This window comes from Typopeltis vanoorti, chromosome 1 (genome assembly GCF_054136105.1).
Source record: "Typopeltis vanoorti isolate ZY-2024b chromosome 1, IOZ_Tvanoo_1.0, whole genome shotgun sequence".
Classification (NCBI taxonomy): domain Eukaryota; kingdom Metazoa; phylum Arthropoda; class Arachnida; order Uropygi; family Thelyphonidae; genus Typopeltis; species Typopeltis vanoorti.
This window is the reverse complement of record NC_143549.1, coordinates 36260280-36283885: the sequence shown is the minus strand read 5'-3', so window position 1 is coordinate 36283885 and position 23606 is coordinate 36260280. Positions and strand designations below refer to the sequence as shown.

At 35.4% G+C, this 23606-nt stretch overlaps 1 protein-coding gene across 1 annotated transcript in view; it reads right to left on the bottom strand.

Moving 5' to 3' along the window:
- The window catches only part of LOC150109890 (uncharacterized), a 117996-nt gene extending 96320 nt beyond the window's left edge, over positions 1 to 21676 (bottom strand). The window contains exon 1 of the mRNA XM_090415696.1: positions 21538 to 21676. Coding sequence (XP_090271822.1) covers positions 21538 to 21550 — 13 coding nt within the window. The 5' untranslated portion in view covers positions 21551 to 21676. The remainder of the gene's footprint in view (positions 1 to 21537) is intronic.
- Positions 21677 to 23606: the final 1930 nt, after the last annotated feature.

Below are 23606 nucleotides of genomic sequence, written 5' to 3'. Positions count from 1 at the left end.
AGGGCCAATCTCCTCTCAGTGTACATGTACCTATATTGTTGAGGATTCTGATTTAATAAAATTACATAGTAATTTTATTAAATACATAACTTAATCTGTGTAAAAAATATCACTTTCTTGTACACAACACAAAAAAGTTTCACAAAATAACACAGAAAAGAGTTTTTTATTTCTTTAAAAAAAAAAAAGTCACTTTTGCTTCTTGGAAGCGTTTTTCGAATGCTTCTTCTCTGAGCTGCATTACCAATAAAATTTTGTGGAATGGCGTATCATTCTGCTTAGCCCATTCTATATGCATGTTAAAACTGTCAACTGCCTCTTCATGTTTTAATTTTTTTTTCTTTGAGTTCTTTATCGTCACCATCGTCTTTTAATTCATCCTGTAGCATTTATAATTTCAGCATCTGATTTGATTTCGAATTCACTTTCGGTTCTACCAGTAATCCATTCCGTAACATCTGTTTGTGAAATTTCAACATCTGAATTTATATTTTTAACCAAATTATACATGTTTTGAATCTCCTCTTTTTGTGTATCACCGTAGTTATCTTGGTAAATTCTAGAAGGCCACAGTTTTTTCCATGACGCTTGAATTGCTTCAGGTTTGACGGCTTCCCAAGCAGCAGCAATAGAGAATGCCACACACTTCAAATTTATATTTTTTATTGATGTGGTAATGTCATTGTGGGAAATTACATTTAAAAGCAGGTCTTTACGATATTTTAATTTAATGGATTGTCTTATGTTCTGATCCATTGGTTGCAACAATGGAGTACAGTTTGGAGGGAAAAATTAAAAAAACATAACTGTAAAATTTCCGTCCTCACTAATCAATTCATCTGCCAGAGGATGTCTAGGACATAATAAAAATGCTTTCTGTTTTAAATTCTGGGATTTTAAATAAGTTATAACAGACGGCACGAAATCATTGTGAAACCAGTTTGAAAAAAAGTTCCGACATTCATCCATCCTTTACGTTGACTTCGGTACAAAACCGGAAGGCAGCAGTTCTTAAATGGTCTTGGGTTTTTTGATTTTTCAATCATAAGTAACTTTAATTTATGTTTTCCTGAGGCATTTGCACAAGGCATTATTGTGACAAGCTCTTTGGACATTTTTTGACTGGGCGCAAGTTTCATTTCTGTGAACTAATATTTTCTCTGGTAACGACCTTGAACAAAGACCACTTTCATCTGCACTATAAATTTGATCATCAGTTAAATTTAATTCAAGATTTTTTTCTAAAAAAGCTTTTTGGAATGGTTCTACAGCAGAAACATCACTAGACAGTTTTTCCCCTGATATTGATAGATACTGAATACCGTACCGTTTCTTAAATATTTCTAGTAACCATCACTTGCTTTGAATTTCTGATCCAGGTAAATTTGTGAATAGAAATGCTTAGCTTTCTGCTTTAAAATGTCTCCGGAGATGGGAGTATGACAACTTCTTTCTTAAAGAAATGACGTGTAAACAGCAATCAAATAAAGAAAAATCACATGTTTTCAGAGTTTGTCTCTTGCTTGGTCCTTCTTTTGTGGTTGAAACATAAGTTAAAATCCTGTCTGATTTTTTTTATGTCACTGATTGTACATTTGCCGACAGTGTATTCAGTAGCAAGTTGTATGGCCACTTCACCCTTTTCTAGACGCCTACACTTATCTGACAATGACAATGTTACTTGTTATGTGTTTTCTTTTGGGAGGCTTTGACCTGATAGCCATTTTATCGAAGTTTTTAAAATTTTTTTTATAAATTTTAGTGTTAAAATCAGTAAAATAAAAAATGAAGTTAATAAACAATAAAACTGTCACTTTTAAAATTTATCTGAAAAATAAAATCGCACTTACTAAAACACAAAACAATAAATGACAACTCAGACAATGTTTCATTTCAATAACCAAAGAAAAACTGAGCGTTATATACAACAAGGCTTTAGGCTAAGTCACCGTTGTTGTTGTTGAAGGAAAGTAAAGATACACAAACAATGTGCAATAATGGTGACTAATTAATTCATTTACAACAGCGGTGATTCATGCCGACAATACAACACGTACTGTACAGTATAAAAAGCAAACATGAACACACAATAAATCAAAACAGTACAACCATACTACAATATAACCATACAATCGACAGTATGAAAAAAATACTGTTCTGTAATAATAATAAAATAAATAATAATAGTTAAAATTATAATTATTAAATAAAAATAATAGTACACAAAATAATAATACATAATAAATAAAACTTTTTTTTCTTTCAAACCGCAGTTCGGATTACTGGAGGGTTCAGACTAAAGAGGTTTGGATTAGCGAGATACCACTGTATTTATGTAAAACAAAAATTTTATTTTTGATTTTTATCAAAGAAGAGCCTAAAAGTCAGTCTTCATTTTGGCAATGCACGTTAATCCATAATTTTATATATATATATATATATATATATATATATAAACAATTTTATACATAAATATATATACATAAATTATAAAAATTATTATATAAATTAATTGCAATCCACTTATGAAAAATCAACAATAAATTAAAGACACCAAGAAATTATATTCTCAGTTTCATCTTTTATCCAAGTGTAAACAAACAAAGTTTGTACATGAAATCATTTCAAGACTGGGTTACTTGTATATAGAGGCTAATGACTTCACATCACTTGCCTCAGTATCCCATAATGCAAAACACATATCCTCACATTTAAGTATAATGTTCTGCATTATGGGAAGGATCACTACCCAGACCAATTATGACCTTTACTGAGGTCTCATTAGTGAGAACTAAACCCAAAAGTGATACCAAGATTGAAGTAATGCAGCAGTCATATTTCTATTTACAGGTAGTCAAAAGGTGTTACACCTTATTACTAAAATACTCTGGATTAGAGATAGATGTTGAAAGTATTTTCTCTGGTAACGACCTCGAACAAAGACCACTTTCGTCTGCATTATAAATTTATAATACTAAGGATACTAAGGCAACTGATGTGAAGTTGCCTAGTATCCCATATGTACTATATGTGTGATACAAATAACCCAGTCACGAAGTGATTTCGACTGCACCATAGTCGGCCCAAAGGTACACGTCAGTAACCCCGGTTTGAGAAAGGAGGGTGGTGGGAGAAACCTGAGTGGACCAAAATACATCCTTCCAATGTCAGGAAGTGGGGTTACCCCACTTCCTGTCATCAGTTAATTAGAATTTCTTCCACAACAGCAAGCATTTTTTAATTAATAGTGATGAGAACTCAAACTGGAGAGTCTCGATACTTGTGAGACCAGCTCAATTTCTTGCATTGCAAGCCAATTTCGAGAGCTTCAGATATTCACTTTGATGCACAGCAATCCGTATGCAGAAGAAGACAAAAATCGGGATCTTGAATACAACAGTATCGGTTGCAAAGAAGATGTTTTATGAAAGACACATAATTTTGATATTTGAAAGAAATAAATTGTGAAAACTGAGCGAATCGAATCAAAGGCAAAAATCAATGTTAAAAATCTACATTTATTTTTTTTAATAATGGTTTTTGCCCGAAGATCATGAGTCAAGTATTTAACATTTAATTTTGTAAAAGAAAATAGGCCTATGCATCAAACATAGTTGTGATCACAGGGAATTCTCGAAACTCTTGAGGCCTATAACGTCAGTCTCAAGTGATACCAATTCCCATTCCTAGTCATTAATACTTATAAATAGTAAAATTGCAAAATAACGCATGTTATGTGTCCTATACATTACTGTCGGTGCACAATTCAGTGATTTGTTCTGATTAATTTAATAACAATAATATTTTGTATTTATTAAATTACTCCATAATGAGTAAAAAGTCAAGTCAGAAAACCACACTCTTAAGTTATTTTAAGAAAGATGAAACTGATAAAAACATAGTAGCGAAGACACCAAACCAAAAACAGAATCATCGATTTCTGCAGAGTCTCTTTCAAATGTAAAACGTGCATCTAAACACCACTTATTGGGAATTAATAGTGAGTAGTTTAAAAAATTCCATTGGTTAGTGGTAAAGATAATGGAATGATGTGTTCCACATGTATGAAATACGGAAAGAGACGACCCACAAACAAGGAAGTGACATGGGTAAATATGCCATGCACAAGACTTCGAAAAGAAACTTGGTTGACCATGAACAAAGGAAGTTACACGCTGATACTTGTTCAGATATAATTGAAAAACGTATACTAGAAGAAACTGAATAGGGCAAATTGAAAAATCAATTTCAATTTTGAATAACTTGCAGAGAGATGCTTTTCTGGGAGCTTTAAGATCTATGTATTGGTTAGCGAAAAATGAGTTACCACATACTACATTATTTGAAAAATTGCTTGAGCATTGCAAGGCAGTTCCTACTTTGAACATCTTAACATTGGTAAAAATGCACATTATACCTCAGAAAGAATAATGCAAGAGTTGATTGATATTTTAGCATCAGAAATTAGATCGGAAATACTGAAAAATATACATTCTGCATTATTTAAATTAAGGGGGTATTAAATCCCACATTGTTTTAAAGCCGAATAAGAAACTCAAAGATCGGAATCAAAGAGTTTCATGCCGAATATAGTAACTATATGATTCCAATCTTTGAGTTTCTTATTCGGTTTTAAAACAATGTGGGATTTAATACCCCCTTAATTTAAATAATGTTTACATCACTGAAATGAAGCCTCTTTATTTTAAATAATACATTCTGCAGATTATTTCAGTGTTTTATGTGATGAAACTACAGACATCTTAGTTTTAAAATAATTGAATGTGTACATTAAATATGTTTGTCAACTTAGAAAAGAGGTCAGAGTTAGTTTTGTATCAATTTGCAATATCATTGATGGCAAAGCTGAGACTATAACTAACAAAGTAATTGAAACCCTTGACAGTCTAGGCTTAAAAACTTGTAATCTGGTTGGCCTAGGTTCTCATGGAGCAGCTGTCATGATTGGAAAGCAAAAGGGAGTTGCAAAACTGCTCAAAGATAAACAGATGGACTCATGATGAACTGTCATTGTGTAAACCACCGACTGGATCTTGCTAGTGCCCAAGCAGCTGCTGAAGTGCCTTATTTAGTCATGTTTAATGATATCTTAAGGCAATTGTTTTTCTTCTCCCAAAATTCCTCAGTCAGGATGGCTGGCTGGTTTAACCCAAATCCAAAATATACTGAACAGTTCTCAGATTAAATTTAAAATGGCTAGTAACACTAGATGGCTATCTCATGATTCTGCAATACAGTCTCTAAGAGAATGCATGGCGAGTGTTATAGCTGCATTGGAAAAAGAGGCCACTGAACAAAATGATATCACAGCTGAAGGTTCAAGTAAATATATCAGAACATACAATTTTGTTGCTTCACTAACGATGCTTTCAGATGTGTTACCATATTTATCTAACTTGACTAGATCATGGCAAAGGCAAGATGTTGACTTAACTGAAATAGAGCCAGTCTTAGAAGCCAGAAAACTATCTACTATGGAATTTAAAGACACTCCTGGCAATCATTTTCAAAATCTTCATCCGTATCTTTCAGGTGAATGGTCAGACCTTCACATTATTATTCAGATTCTAATGTTATTACGTTTAAGACTACAATATATGATAAATACATAGACACAGTTATTAAACATCTAGCAGCAAGATTTCCAGATATGCCAATCATTTCCTGCTTTTCAAGACTTTTCAATGCAGAAAGTCATGATCAATGTAAGGCTTCTGAGATTCTTTTTGATTATTATTCTAGAAATGGAAGTCCTGCAGTTTTAAACTATGAAAGTAATAAACTAGATTGGGCAGTTGCATCAAAAATGATGAATGGACAGTCATACAAAAATCTAGATCCAACACAAATACTGCTGAAATTAACAACAACATCTGAGCTCAAAGAGTCTTTTCCAAATTTAGCAAAACTAGCTGCTGTTGGACTGGCCATACCTTTGAGCACAGCTGAATGTGAAAGGGGTTTTTTAAAAAGGATAAAAATCTGTATGAGGAAGCACATCAGTCAGAACATTCTAAATAATCTGATGCCGATTTCACTGGAGGGACCATATCCAAGAGATTTTAATTATGAAAAAGCTGCAGACAACTGGGCTTCTAAGAAAAAAAGAATTAATGTATAGAATTTTAAATTGTGAATATTATATGTTTTTCATTACTTAACGAGAAAATAAGAAAAATCCTAGTCTCGTTTGTTATAATTACTATATAAAATATTATCCTTATTTGAAGTAATTTCTAATAAAATTACTTTATGATAAACCTTTCATAACAAATTAAAATAGTAATTTGTTATGAAAAAAAAAAAGGGTCTTTCTTAACTCATTCAAAATTTTTATATGCCCAACTAATGCTTCATTCCACCCAGTGGGTAAAAATTTCTGGGGAGAACACTGTAGAGCATATACCAAAGCCCGAAATAGATGCAAAAAAAACAATCAATGCTTCCAAAACAGATTATCCAAATTTAATCCAAAAGGATTAAACTAATTTTATTATATTCCAAAACAGAGTTTGAAAGAGCAAAAAGCAGGAAACTAGCAGCCTGTCCAAACGGCAGCCAAGCCTTTTGATCTCTCGCAAAAGCAACTGGCCATAAATTCTGCCCAACACTATTCCCACCCATATCATACCCAGATGGTTCTATTGCATCATCATCCAGAAAAGCCCATTTTCGGGCTTCATACTTTGCTTCCAATGCATGCATAACTGATGATGGTAAATGTCCCCCAACCATTCCAGACACCCAACATACAATGTCCCCTATATCCTTTTGCCAGGATGAGATCAGAAAAATACTGTCCAAATGGCCAGGAGACACAAAAAATTGTCTCCTGGCCCCTGATGGCATTCCTCCAAATGTCCTGAAAGTTTGTGCACCAGAACTGACTCCTATCCTATGTCACCTATATATATACTCTCTTACTCCACTGAAATCTATCCAACAAACTGGAAATTGGCCTATATTCAGCCCATTCCCAAGAAGGGTGACAAGTCACTGCCGTCCAACTACCGCCCTATCTCGCTTACCTCAGTCCTGTCAAAAGTAATGGAAAAAATCATCAATTCCCAACTCTTACACATCCTTGAAGACACCCACCTAATAAACGACTGCCAGTATGGATTCAGTCTCTGCCGATCAACAGGAGATCTGCTCACATGTCACCCATCTCTGGACAAATGCCACAGAGAAATTTGGCGAATCTCGAGTGGTTGCACTTGATATCCCCAAAGCCTTTGACATCAGGTCTGGCACAAAGAGGCTTACTAAGCAAACTACCATCATTCGGTCTGACCCAGGACTTCTGTAGTTGGACTGCCAGCTTTCTGTCTGAACGCACACTGTGTGTGTGTGTGTGTGTGTGTGTGTGTGTGTGTGTGTGTGTGTGTGTGTGTGTGTGTGTGTGTGTGTGTGTGTGTGAGTGAGTGAGATGGTGGATGGCTCACTATCCTTTCACCATTCAATTAATGCTGGGTTCCACAAGGTTCTGTCCTCTCACCAACCCTCTTCCTACTATATATATATATATATATATCAACGACCTACTTCAGTTGACCTCCAACCCAATACACAGTGTGGCAGACGACAGCACACCACACTCCTCGCTTTCATTTGATAAACCTTACCCTACACAACTTACCTCAACCTACAGAACATCAGCCACCACCATCCTCAATTCCGATGGGGTTAGGATAACCTCGTTAATTTCAATGCTAATAAAATCCAGTTCTGTACTATCTCCCATTAAAAAGAACCATTTTTTCCCAGTATCCTTTTTGACGATACCCAAATTTCCAGACAGTTTGAGCTCTCTCTTCTTGGAATTACCCTCGCATCAAACCTCTCCTAGCATAAACACATCACGACCACTGCATCATCAACTTAAAAAAAACTAGGATTTCTCTTTCGCTCAAGACGTTACTTCACCCCTGAACAGCTGTTAACATTATGATGATGTTGGGTTATTTAGCTGCCCTAAATAGCCTTTCACTGTTTAGGGGCAGCTATATATATATATATATATATATATATATATATATACACACACACACACACACACACACACATATATATATATATACACCACCACCATCTAGGGAAATGACTATGAACAAAGTGGTTTCCCGTTGACTTCCTTGCTGCACATTCCATGACTGTATCTTGTGTGTTTACAGGGCCGGTTTGCCCGATTTTTTTTTCAACATTGCATTTGAATTAAAATTTTGATAATAAAACTTTTTTGCATCTATATTTACAACACTAATATTAACAATGAAGATTGCACAGAATTTTTGAATAATGGATAATAATAATATGATAATGTCTCAGATAAGTGGAGATTGAACTGCCCACTCAGTCTCCAAAAGTTAGATAGGGCTAAATGGCCTCGCCTACTCCCCGTATACGGGGAATAAAAAGGCGTTAGCTGATTTTTTAAAAAGGAGCCTGTGTAGCTCAGTGGATGTGGCGTTTGCCAACCACCGCGCTTGGCCGCACGAAGGAAGACTTGGTTTCGAGTCTAGTCGGCGACTAGAGGAAATTTTTCTAAGCCTTTTTTCGACCGGTTCCCGAGTTAGTCGATCTCTGGCACGGGCAAGCAGGTTTTTCCTCCCGGAAACTCGGGTTTTTCGTTCTGTAAACTCAAGAAAATCGACCGTAGAACCCACATTATTTTCAGACATTAAATATATTGTGTTAAGGTTAGGGACCACGAGATGGCGGCACATTTGAGCCGTCCCTCTTCACTGAGTACCGCTTAATTAGTGATAGCCTTGGGCCATCTATCTCTGATTGGTACCAGTGGAGATTGAACTGCCCACTCAGTCTCCAAAAGTTAGATAGGGCTAAATGGCCTCGCCTACTCCCCGTATACGGGGAATAAAAAGGCGTTAGCTGATTTTTTTTTGTCTCAGATAAGTTACATACATATATTCAGTACAGAATGTTAGGAAAATATCTTATTTAAATTGCATAAATAATTTATTTGTTTATTTATTCATATGGAGTTTCCTCCCTTTTTCTCCCCTGACCCTATTGGGGTGAGTTGAGTCCCCTCATGGGGGGTTAAGCATTTATGGCTGTAGATCAGTGTGTTCACAGGGCCGGTATGCTTGCTTGTGGGATGAAAAACCCGAGATAAACTGGGAGGAAAAACCCTGCTATCCATGCCCAAGACAGGCTAACTTGGCTATGGCTGTGGAAGATCCTTAAGCTCCTCACGTCGGTGACGGGAATCGAACACAGGACACTTCTTCCCCAGGCATATGGTTGCGAAGTGCATAGGCTAACCTCGCGGACACATAAATAATGATATTAACAATATGTTTTACATCTTTTTTTCACATTCATATTTACAATTATTCATTTTTTATTAAATTGTTTATAATATTTACTTGTTTCTTTAGGTGGCTTCTTCCTCGAAGCTTTGCAGAGCTTATCTGAAAATGTTATCAGTATCTTCATTATTGTTATACACCTTACTGACTATTTTGTTACATAATCATACGATCCCAGGTTAGATCACATCTCACGACCTTCCCACACTCTCTCCAATTTCCTTCTGGTTTCTTCTTCCTATATCTCATAAATCCTCTCTCTCTTTCCGGTCCCAAACTTGTTTTTCTCCGCTCTTTCAGTTTACAACCAAATTCCCACATAATCGTTGTACAGTTCCCAACGCTAAGGCACACGTTATATCAAAATAACAGTTTTCTGTTATTTTGTTGGTTATGTCTTTCATCCAACCTTATATTTTGCTAATTGTTGGTTCAAACATTCAAACATAAAGAAATTTTTTATTATACTGGGCCGCTCTATGTTTGAAATCACACAATTATTGTGAAGGAGTCAAGCATCAAATAGCACAACAGCAACGTGAACTACAGGCCAAAATTTTCTTATTTATACATAGGGTTTTCCCTAAATTCGTATTTTAATGAGCAGTGCAATGAAACTGAAATTAGGCAAGCACAAGAATCAAGTTAAACAAGATATTTAATTCTCTCATAAAATTATTTTTACATAAGAAACAAGAACTCTATTAAGATCAATACAATTAGAAAATAATTTATGCATTCTATAAAGTATTTAGATTCTGCTCAGCTGAGTGCATCAATTACTGCTAGAACATATATATAAGGCTTTCACAATTCTCATCCGTTAGGATTTCAACTTAGTTTCATCTTAAACAACAACAACATTCAGCTAAACACTTAAAAATTAATTCTTTTTAGTCTCGTAGAATAATTACAAACTTCAATTTTATCAAACACTTAGCTGCCATCATCAATATCTATCAGAGGATTAAAATAGTTCTTAAAAAGTTCAGTCTTGCGCATTTACATATACATTGTGAGATAACGCATTCAAATATGAACTAATTCTTCAATGAAGTTTCTCACATTAGTTTCACAAGGAAAATGTTTTATAATACCACTCATTCAAGCTTGACCAGCTGGCTCCAGCAACACGAAGTTTGACCAAGTTCTCCGGACACAAGCAACACTATCACACATTAGTTATAGAATAGATATTCTTATCGGTATGATCATCATAGCTTGCACGTTATGGAAACTTTTTACAACACTTCTAGGCCTCGATAATCTTCCACTATAGACAACACAAAAGTTATAGTATCCCTGAGTTCAATAACTTGTTTGTTAAGACTGGAAAATGTATTTTCTTGCTCGTAATAACTTATCTTACGATAAATCTCGATCATATTATTATCCTTTCACTCGGGTAAATTCCTTTACAAGGTGACAGGAAACTATAAATGAATACGAGTTCAAAGTAAGATTCATTAAAATCGGAACAAGTTTCCAAATCTTTGTTACATCGTACAATCCCAGGTTAGATCACATCTCACGACCTTCCCACACTCTCTCCAATTTCCTTCTGGTTCCTTCTTCCTATATCTCATAAATCCTCTCTCTCTCTCTTTCCTGCCCAAACTTGTTTTTCTCTGCTCTTTCAGTTTACAACCAAATTCCCACGTGATCGTTATGCAGTTCCCAATGCTAAGGCACATGCTATCTCAAAATAACATAGTTTTTTGACAGCAGCCAATCAAATCACATTAGCAGAGTCTCTTAGAAATACTTTCACTTTCAGTATACTTTCACTTTCAGTAACAACAAATAAAATGCATATGTTACAGTTCGCTTAGGATACATTTACAAGTTAATATAAAGAATTTATATAAGATAAATAACTAAAAAAAATTACAATTATTATTTCAGTGAACAAAAAACAGTAAGTGTTTAAATTACAATTTACTTAGGAGCAAACTTAGCTCAGGAAATGCAATCCATGTTAAATCATGAATGAAGTATTAATATTCATAAAATTCTTCATTCACAATTTAACACCACGAAAGAAATGGATTCACAACATTAAAGAAAGCAACCACTTGAACTCCATAGCAGAACTACATAAAAAGACAGCAGACAGAAAGAAATGGCAAAAATTCGTCTTTGAGGAACTCAACCTGCCATGAGCAGAAGAGAAGAAGAAAAAAATTAAGATACTACTTATGTATGCTTTTTTTCTTCAGTTTTTTTCAGGTGAAAATAGTATTTTTATAAGAAAAAATAAAATGCAAAACCTTCATCAAGAAAATATACTTTTGATGATAGAAACATGTACAGATATTTCTTATAAAAATATCAAGAATACACGTCATTTCTAGATGATCCAATTCTCTGTGGCAAATGAACTCTCTATGTGAAATTATATTTCCTGAAATGGAGAGTATAACGTATCAGTCTGCTACTCATGTGTCTCTGCACATGTGCAGTGTGAGGAGGAAAAACAATGTTATATCATCGTTGCAGCTTAGCTGTTGGCTGAGTCTAAGTAATTAAAAGCTTAGACTAAATTACATGTGCAGGCTACAATAGATATCTATATTTTATTTTTTGTGATAGAAACAGTAATGTTAAATGATATTTCTAATTTTCTAGACTATTCAAGTGGTTCTTTGTTAAATTAAGGGGATAAAAAATCCCTTATTATTTTACAGCCAGTATGCGAAACTCTAAGATCAAAAACTACGATCTAAGAGTTTCATGCCAAAGAACTATTGGCAAATCCAAGAGTAAGTGACCACTTGGTAGTACAACACCAAGGTAACTCGAAGCAAAGATGGAGCAAGCTCCCTCACTATCCTTGATATTTTCTCATAATGTAAAAACACAGCTCCTAGGAGATGTAACACTGTCATTACACTATGAGGAGAGATCACTACCCAGACCAGTTTCAACCTTTTTTGAGGTCTCATCAGTGAGTAGGTAGACCTGGATGATATCAAAGTTTAAGTGAAAAGGACTTACATACCTTCACTATACGAATGTCAGAAAGGTGTGCCCATACATTATATATATAACTAAGACGAAAAGCCAAATGGCTATTTTTTCTGGTGAAGTTAATTAAATTAAGGGGATAAAAATCCCTTATTATTTTACAGCCAGTATGCGAAACTCTAAGATCAAAAACTACGATCTAAGAGTTTCATGCCAAAGAACTATTGGCAAATCCAAGAGTAAGTGACCACTTGGTAGTACAACACCAAGGTAACTCGAAGCAAAGATGGAGCAAGCTCCCTCACTATCCTTGATATTTTCTCATAATGTAAAAACACAGCTCCTAGGAGATGTAACACTGTCATTACACTATGAGGAGAGATCACTACCCAGACCAGTTTCAACCTTTTTTGAGGTCTCATCAGTGAGTAGGTAGACCTGGATGATATCAAAGTTTAAGTGAAAAGGACTTACATACCTTCACTATACGAATGTCAGAAAGGTGTGCCCATACATTATATATATAACTAAGACGAAAAGCCAAATGGCTATTTTTTCTGGTGAAGTTAATTAAATTAAGGGGATAAAAATCCCTTATTATTTTACAGCCAGTATGTGAAACTCTAAGATCAAAAACTACGATCTAAGAGTTTCATGCCGAAGAACTATCGGCGAATCTTAGAAATGAAAAATCATGGAACTCTTAGATTGTAGTTTTCAATCTTAGAGTTTTGCATACTGGCTGTAAAATAATAAGGGATTTTTATCCCCTTAATTTAATTAACTTTGCCAGAAAAAATAGCTGTTTGGCTTTTCATCTTGGTTCTTTGTTAAGCGATATGAATTGCCTAATGATAGCTTTCTCTCCTACAATTTTATTAACTCATCCATGTTCCTGATTTTTAAGGTAATATTCATGCAATCTTTGATGTCAGAAACTTAACAGAAATGAAGCACAGCAGAGAGAGAGATACTTGAATGCTTCTAATATGTGTCTCCATCAAAAGATAGTCATAAGATATGACTAACAGCATGGCAACAAAAAAGATATGAAAATGATAGGGCAAAATCTAAAGACCTAAGAATGTCACTCTGCTAGTGATCAGTTGTCTCGAATATTGACCAGAGGCTTAAAATTAGTTTTCCATATCATAGAAAGTGTCCTACATCCTAATTTATCCTTTTTCTCATTTACCAGTAATAGATTAAGAAGATGGAAGATAAACCTAATATATTTCTTTCTATATTGATCCCATACACGAGAGGCTGGGAAGCCCATAAGCACATCAGTGTCATGTGTGGAGTGAGGAATAAGATAAAAATGATGAGACAAAAGATGAGAAATAAGATAAAAATTTACTGATTTTTTTTTTTTTTAAAGAGCTGCAGAGGTTTTAGTTGTTTGGGAATACTTCATGAGGAAGTTGTTCCAAAGGACAGAGGTGAACAGAATAAAAGAGGAGAAGCAGGTTTGGTGTGTTTGCAGTTGCATAAAAGGATGCTGGGTAGTGTTCTTGTATTAAGGTGCAACAGAGAGTGGAGGAATGATTGTTATCAGTTCACCAAGTTAGTACCTGTAGAACAGACAATGCAGAAAAACTGCATCTACGAGATAGAGGTAAAAGTACATCTGTAGGGGGGGGGGGAAGAGATTATCTATGAGCCTAATTGCTTGCTTCAACAGATTAAAGGAGGTTTTATTTGCACCATCCCAAACATGTCAGCAGTATTCTAAGCGTGGGTAGATTTGGGATTTGTATATAGTTAAGAGTTGGTTGAGTGTAAAATAGCCTCTTGAAACAGAATGCCTAATTTTTTTTTGGATGCTGAGACTATTGATATGATGTGACGTGTTTATGCCAGGAGAGACTGGAGATAAACATTAATCCAAGCAGAGAGAGATCTGATCTTGTCTCATGATTTATGTATTACTGAGGATAAGAGTAGGTGAGCTGAGATCTCTTTTGCAAGAGAAAAGGAAATACTGTGTTTTGGTGACATTAAACATGACATGGTTGTCATCACTCCATTGAAAGATAGTATGTAGATCAATGTTTAAAGCACTAGTTATTGATCCTGGGTTGTTAAGAGTATTGCATGGTTGGTCAAATGAGTAGGATGAGTGAAGAGTACTATTATCTCATTTTATTTTCCTGTTTTTATTACTAAAATTTCCATAATGTGAATGATGCAAAGCATAGTTAGAAATAAACTTAGAACTTTTAATTTTTTTTTGCTGCAAGAAAAAATAGATGAATATAGTGTAATTATTCAAAGTTAGTGAATAATTAATCATGATTTGAAAAAGGAAAAGAAAAACATTAATAATATATGGCATTTATTATATTCTGCCAAAAGTAGCAGTTTGTAGATATACAAATAATGAAGATGGAACTGTTATGACAAATATATTATCATAGGTCGATTGCATTTCCTCGGGTTGCACATAGTGATTGTGATAGAAAATCAAGTTCAAAAGGAAGAAAAGTAGTTATTTACACAGGTGAAGTTACTTTCAAAGGTCACAATTTCTCTTTATGAAAAGTAAGAAAAAACAATCCATATTACAAGGATTATTTGTTTTTGTGATTGTTTTATATGTGTAATATGTGATATAATATTTGGCTTTTTTTTTTGTTTTGTTTTCACTTCACTCGTTTCAGTTTTATTTTCAATTTTGCCATGGAATGATTTCTAGTGTTCTGTGTGGCAGTGCTCTGACTGCATGTGTGACATGTCTGGTAACATGCAATGGACATGTCACATATGCAATCATGTGACTTCACTTACATAGTGAATATTGGAGACATGGCTATAATGGTATAGTGGTACCCAATTTTTAAATACAGTTTCTTAATTTAAACTAGTCAACACCCACCAGAAACCACTAGCTTCATTAATTTGCAGTTTGGTTCTATACAGTTTGCCATATTTCTGTTTTGCAGAAGAAATGATGCGGGATTTGCAGATATGTAGTCTTCTTTGATGGAAAGAAGGATTTGTATAATGCTGATGGACTGCATATAAATGATTTTGGTGTTAGGTGTCCAGAGAGCTTTGTTCACCAAGCATGCTGAAGTGTAAATTTAGATAAACTTAGCAATTAGGATGGAAGCAGAGGAGTTTGTGTGAAGGCACCCATGAGAATGATCATATGCACAATCTAGTCTCTGAAGCAAAAATATTAAATAGGGTAGTCAATTCAGGAAATAAAGTTCGGCTGGGTCCTAAAGGAGTGCTGCAGTTTCTATATACTAAAGCCAGAAGTATCAGGAACAAGAGGGAGGGGTGAGTTTAGGGCATTGGTTAGTGCAACCTCACCAAAAGTTATAGGCATTAGTGAGACTTGGCTAATAGCAGATGATGTAGTTAAAGAGATTGAATGCGAAGGGTTTTAGTATTTTCAGGGAATATTGAGACGATAGGATGAGGACAGGGGTACTGCTGATGATAGTGATTGAACTGCAGCCAAAAAGAATAGGAAATGAATGGGAGGGTGGCTGTTCATTTGAAGCAGTCTGGTATATAAGATCAAGGTCAATAAGACAAAATATTCAGTTGGTTGTTTCTATAGGCCAGGGAGTTCCACAGATAATCTGGAAGATAAACTATGAGTAGATGCGGAGAGTTGTGAATGAGTGGAACAGGTTGCCAGAGTCAGTTATGAGTGCTATGTCTGTTAATGATTTCAAGGAGAGGTACAACAAATTGTGTGGATAGTTTGGGTCTCCCACAATAAGTCTTTGGACTCCATGGAGGTACCTGTATAATAATAATAATAATTTCAAAGAACATAATCTTATGACCTGCAAGAATCTACAACCTCTGGAAACAAAATGTTCAACCCATTCCATTCTTTACCAAACTAAGCAAAAATCTGATTTTTTTTTTTTCTTCAGTCATGTATTTAAAAATTTCTTCAAAATCTTTATAAAACGACACTTCCACATTCCCAAGAAATTCAGGTAACCAAATCTGTGCACAATAGTACAGATGTGGCCATATCAAAACCTTACAGGGAATAATAACTTCCTTATCTCTATTTGTGTTATTCAAAACAGAAGTAACCCATTTGGATTTTGTCCTTTCTAAATTCTTGTCCACCATCCTTAATCTCAGCAAATCCTTGCACTTCAGTTTCCTGAAATTAATATACAGCTGTATATTTTCATCACATAGTATAATCTAACACTTTAAAGTGAAAACCATTATCTTTTGCTTAATCAGTCAGTTTATTTACTTTGCCAGTCCAACTCTTTGCAGGATGATTTAAAACTCTACAGTTTTACACATCAATGATCACCCATCTTCTCTAAGATTTTGATGGATCATATATTACTCACTTTGGATGCATGTCAGTCTCTCTCATCAATGACACTAACTTCAAATTCATATCGATTTGTTCCAATTTAGGTAATGGAATGCCTGTTGTATCATGTTAAACGTCTTTGTAAAATTTAGCAGTGTTAAGGTGTAACAATACCCTTTATCAAACTTGACTATCAGTTTATTGTAGAGTAAATTATTAAGCTGTCCAGAGTAATAATAAGGTGAGAAACCTTTTGCAACTCATATAGGTAAAGATGACTTCTCCATTGCTTCCACCTTGATATCATAACCTCTGGGTCCAGCTCCCACTGACAAGACCTCAATAAAGGTCGAAACTGGTCTGGGTAGTAGCCCTTCCCTTAATGCATAGCATTATACATGTCCGCAAGGATGTGCTTTGCATTATGGGAGATACTAAGACAAGGAGTGATGAGAGCTTGGTCCACCTTTACCATGAGTTGCCTCAGACCTGAAGATACTTCAGGTGCAAACTTTTTTTGCTTACACTTGGATAAAGGATTACTCCGAATTTATTATAAATTATTAAGCAAAGCTAAAAATACAATGTCCCATAAAGTATCACACTCCTATTCACTAATTCCTGAATCAGCTTTACTGTTCTATAATATGGCCTATTATGGAGCCTCCTTTATATAATACAACCATTTTAACCTCTTTTTCCATTCCAATGAGATTATCAGAAATGAGAACAATCTAACAGCTGGGTAAGAAGTATTGCCACTTCCTTAATACATGGACCAATCCAACTGATCAGAATAATGCTTGCATTCTATTATTTTCCTACCAATTATACATTTTAGAATGGCAGAAATCAAACAATGTTGGATTCAGAGTGTGAGTATATCTCCAAGTGTTTTAAAAAAAAAAAAGCGTTTCAGTGATGGAAGGAACTCATGGACAAACTGTACTGGATTTAGTGATAACATAACTGTAACAACATATCAACATTGCCACCAGTTGGTGACAGTGATCATGTAGTCCTGACCTGGGAGGTGCAAAAGCATGTAGAGGCATCCAGAGTAAAATGATACATAGGAAACTATTGGGCAGGAGATTATGGAAAACTCAGAAAACAGCTTGAAGGAGTTCTATAGGAAAAAGAACTTGAAGGAAAAAGAGATTAATATGGCGTGGATCATAGTTAAGAAGTATTTCATGATGGCAATAACAGACTATGTGCCTAAATCAAAAGGGATTAACAAAATAGGTATTAAATGGATGAATAGGGAAATTAAGCAGGAATTGCAGAAGAGAAGAATATGGAGAAAATATGGTTACAGTTACTTTGGATCATTCCGCGACAAAATTTATCGCAGACAATATCTTACCTTTTGTATGCTTTTAAGGAATGTTGGGAAGTTCGTGCAATTTAGGAAAATGCTTAATTTTTAATAAATTGATATTTTGTTAGGAACTCTTTCCAGATAGATAAACAGTCACCCTTTTTACACGTAAGTCTATGGGTGACCGGAGCGAATGCACCAACGTGTGAAGAGGCACCTCGTATCGCTTCGCAACCGGAAATCATGTGACTGAAAGTTAGAAGAAACGGAAGCAATATCCAATAGACGTCATTGTGACGATCTTTAGAGGACAAGAAGCATCTTGAATAAGAAGAAATGCAGCACGCCTCATACTCTACCTCATAGGTGATGTGGAAATTAATATATCTGGTATAGTCTATACTTAACCAAACCTAACCAAACCAAACCAACCTAACCAACTGTCTGGCGCAAGTTCCGGTATGAGATACAGGAACTGCTAAAAGCTATCGTCGGGCAGTTATCATCACTGAGACGGCAGCAGAGCTGCACGTCACGGTGACGTCAACTTGGAGTAACTTCTGTTTCATCCTCCTTTCAGTGAAGTCACATCCGATTGCGAATGAATATGGAGTATCTCTCACGTAAAAATGAGTCCGCTCCAGTCTCCCGTAGACTGCCACGTTAATGAACCACCCATTGGAAGGGAAAGAGTCGATTTTAGAAATGAATTCATTCAAAAACAAATAAAGAGCATCAATTTCTATGAGTTGCACTGTTATCATTGAAAGGTAAGAAATTGCCTGATATGCTACGCTTGGCATTTAAAGAGGAGTGTGATTCAAAGGTAACTAGAGCCAAAAATATAAACTTCAAAGATGTGAACAGTTGCATGAAATCTATACAGTGCAGGCAAGAAGAGTAACAAGAAAGGTGAAAATTAGATTATGAAAGGAGACCAGCGAAAGAGGCTAAAAACAATCCCAGGGAGTTTTCCTTTATACAGAAAAAAGCTAGCAGAGAAAGAATGATTATGAGAAGATAAATTTTGTTGAATAGAGATGTTGCCGGAAGAAGTTACTGTGGAGTCATTCATAATCATTTTACTAAGGTTTTTCATTTTTCATACCAGCCTGGTTGGCCGAGTGGTTAGCATACCTGCTCTCCAGCCAAAAGTCTGCAGGTTCAAATCCCGCCTTGGGCATGGATGTTTGTGATTGTCTGTGAAAGTACTAGTGGTGGTAGTCGGCAATAGATGGCGTTGGTGGTAGATGATGAAGGTTGGTGGAGTAGTGAGATGAAGAGTTGTAGAGTAGATAGATGCCCTCCCTCGATGAGTCTTTGGACTCCCTGGAAGTGTGATGTAATAATAATAATAATAATAATACTGATGGTAATGATACTATTTAAGGAAACAGTAAGTTGAGGAATCAATACTTCAACCTAGTTCCTTGAAGGTGAATAAGGCTATTGGACTAGATGGAATGTCACCATGTGTTATGAAATAATGCACTAAGGCAGGGATTCTCAACCTTTTCCAGTGGCATACCACTATATTTAATTCAAGATATTACATATACCAGTAAGGCAGTGGCTCACGTACCACCAGTGGTACGCGTACCACAGGTTGAGAATCCCTACACTAAGGAATTGACACTACTGTTCACTCAGTTGTTTCATGAGAGTCTAGTGTCCTCAACAATTCCTAGTGAGTGGAAAGAGGGCAAGACTGTCCCGGTGCATAAAGGTGGAAGCAAGACAGATGTTTCAATTTTTGCATTTCTGGAGTGGCTGTTAAAGTCTTGGAGAGATTGGTTAGGAATAGAATACAGGATTAGGTAGAAATGGAAAAGATTCTGTATAGAGGTCATGTGTTTGTTAAAGGGAGGTCTTGATTTACAAATTTACTTACATGATATAATAATGTGACTGCAGTTCTGGATGGGGTGATTTATATACAGTAATACTTCTGGATTTTGCAAAGGAATTTGACATGCTACCACATAATAAACTGGTGTATAAGTTACAGCAAATGGGATTAGAAAATCAGTTGCTTGATTGGATAACAAACTGGCTTTTTAAATGATATCAAATGGTGGTGTATAGAGGTGCCATGTTTCTCAGGAGAAGAGTTAACAGTGGGGTCCTACAGGGTTCTGTTCTAGGACCACTGCTGTTCAATCTGTTTGTTAATGATATTGCAAATAGTCTGCATGTTGATATTCAGCTGTTTACAGATGATGCTAAGCTGGGAAAAGTTATTAGGAATGGTGCAGATATACTGGAGCTTCAGAGCGATTTGAATAAAGTGGCTATGTGGGCAGACAATTGAGTAAGTCAATTTAACACAAGTAAATGTAAGGTTTTGCACATTGGATCTCAAAAGTAAACTTGCATATCATATTGGAGACATTGTATTACAGGAGGCATAGAAAGCATGTAATCCCAGGATATTCGTGAATAAAAACTTAAGTTCAAGGGACATATTGCAAAAATGACAAAAACTGCAGAAAGAAATGCAAGTGTACTAAGAAGAACACTGATAAATAGAAGTAAGGATGTGGTCATTCCACTGTACAAGGCTTTGATTAGACCATATCTGAATTACTGTGCATCGATATAGTCACTGATGTTCCTAGGTGAAAAGCAAGTTCTGTAAAAAAAAAGTTCTTAGACAAATAACAAAAGCACTGTCAGGATTGTGGAATACTGACTATGAAGACATTGTTAAGAGAATGTTAATCACAGACAACAGTCAAAAGATCAGTGATATGATTTAGACATAAATTGGCAACCTGGATATTTTTCAAAGAAAAGAGATCATTCTTGGAAGTTGTATAAAGATGTGGTACATAGTGCAGCATGACTTTTTTGCATGGAGAGTGATTGGTGAGTGGAATTTATTGCCAAATGAGATGATGAATGCACAAAAATCAAACCAGTTTTAAGATGAGGTATGATAAACATTCTCTGTTAGAATGCATCTTACTATGCCTCCCTTGATGAGTCTTCAAGGAAGGTGTTTGTAATATAATAACATCCTCCCCCCCCCCTTCTCTTACACTCCAAGAGGGAGAGGAGTGTAGATCCTACTTTGGGAATTTCAGCTCTAGTAAGACCAAACGCAGAAATGTACGGATCGGTATCCGTTTCTTCGACTTATTTCTAAGCGCTCCATTTATTAAAAAAAAAAAAAACTGATATAAATCCAGATATTATTTTAGAAATACTGGAATAAATAAATTAAAAAAAAAAAAGTACGACCTTTACCGGCAAAAGTTGGTCGATTGGTAAAGCCTCTGCTACTAATAGCTCAGTTAAGTAAGTTTGAACGCGGTTAGTAGTTGGAAAGGGTCAATCGTTCGATGCTGTTAGCACACTCTCCCTCGATAAGTCTTTGGACTCCCTGGAGGTGTCAAATAATAATAATACTTGATCTGATAATTTAGCAAAATAACTAGCATTAAAGCCACGAGAAATGGAATACTTATAAAAAATATTACGTAATCAACCTCTTGAATACTACACTGAACAATACTATCATTCAATTAAATGTTTTTTTTAATAAATGTGTACTTTCCCAAGTTGAAAACATCACTCACCTGCATCCGCCATATTCGCATAACATTCATTGCAACTTCTGCTGCCCTCTGCAACTATTTAATGTTTGAAAATAAAAAAAATATACATGGTAGCGATCGCAATTTTTACAATATTCACTTGAAGAATAAAAAGTAACAATTAGACTGCTTTCAGATCACTGAAAATCATGTGCTATGCCAAAGTAGAGCATCATTCGGGTACAACATCATTTTTTTTTTTTTTCACAAACAAATACAACCATTTAAGCAGTTTCTTGCCATAAAACGAAAATCCGCTAGGTTACCTCCTAAACGAAAACGTATCTCTTTCACCTTATCTATATGAAATAGCGCAAAATAAAAATAATAATAAATAAAACAAATAAGCCAGTGCAGCTCACTGAACGTGGAGCATGAAATAGCTGCTGAAGGTATCGTTATAATTAATATACACCTAAAAACATTGATAATCAGAGCATAACTGCAGTAAAAGCACATAATAAAGCATACCACGGATACGCAATTGCTTTTCAACAAAAGTGCCTTCTTGACAAAGACCTCAGCTCTCTTCCTTCCATCACAAAAAGATCATCAAGAATATTCAGTGAAATGGCTGGAGGATACCGGTTTATAGAAGAAAATAACGGCAGTTACTGAAATAATTAAAGGTTTGGTTTGCTCTTGATTTGGAACTACATACCAAATCAAGAGCAATATATGCGAAGCGATCCAGAACCGTTTTCCCAATACCGCTCCATCGAGAACAAAAAAGAGGAGATATCAAACTAAGCTCAGTCTTAAATAATGTATTTCGTCTTCCAATAACTCCTTTCTACAAAGCATTTTTCTTTAAAGTTCATCATGCATGTTTGCCAACCAAAATGTGGGTTATGGCAAAAGGAATACCGTTGGAAGGTCTTACAACCTGTCAATTCCGTAAACAACCAGAAAGAATTTACCACGTGATGATTTATCGTAAAAAAAAAAAAAAAAAAAAAAAAGAAATCTGGAGTCTTGTGAAACAGTGGATTCCACAGAATCAAATAATAAATGAAACTCTAATATTTTGTCTAAACGAGAAAAAGTTAAGTAAATTACAGGGTAGCCATAAAATAACTTTCCCTCGTTAGAGGCATCTGTAGCTAAAATCAATAAACGGGATGAGACCAAATTTTATATTGAGACTTTTGAAGGCATGGGGAAATGATTTCTGCGAAAAAAAATTTAGTATCAAAAGTCGCCGATAGGGAAATTTTGGCACTGGTGGAGCCGAAAGCAGTCACATATTAGCATTAAATACAGGTAAAAAGGATTATGAAATTTTACTATGCGTACGTGACAGCAGCGCCACCAATTCCACTTAAATATGGATTGGGAACATTCAGGCACTTATTCGAATGACTGATGAATTGTGCTCAATATGCGCCCTACTTTGCCTCAGTGTGCGATACTTATTAAGTCGATTTACCTTAAACAATGCAATGCCGTAGCGGCCCTTCGGGAATTTCGAAGGCTTCCTAACCTGCGTACAGGTCCTCTGTCAGCTGTAGCACTGCGAGCTATGATTAAGAAGTTTGAAGAAACTGGATCACTAGGAGTCAGACCTGGCAGAGGACGATCCAATCCCACTCCTTATGCTCAGCTGTACAGCATGTCGCACACCGGATGTAATTTGTTGTATACAAAAAAAAAGTCAGCACATTGAAAATCGTGTATGTGGTACAGGGGACCCTAATTCTGATGAATAAAGCATTATTTCCTGTGAGTTCCATCACTACATTAATTTCTGTCTCCTCAAGTTGTTGTTTTAGTTTAATTATTATTATTTTTTTTTATCATTGTAATGCGCCACATATTTAGCCAGAATGAGTGACGAGGCTGTCGCTTACACCACCGAATTGTTATTATTTCATTTTATCTGCCTTTAATATAATTAACCGCTTGTTTTCGCCTCCGCCAGCGCCAAAATTTCCCCTGTCGGAGACATTTGGTACTAAATCTTCTTTTTTGCGAAAATCATCTCCCCATGCCTTCAAAAGTCTCGATAAAAAATTTGGTCTCATACCGTTTATTGGTTTTAGCTACAGATG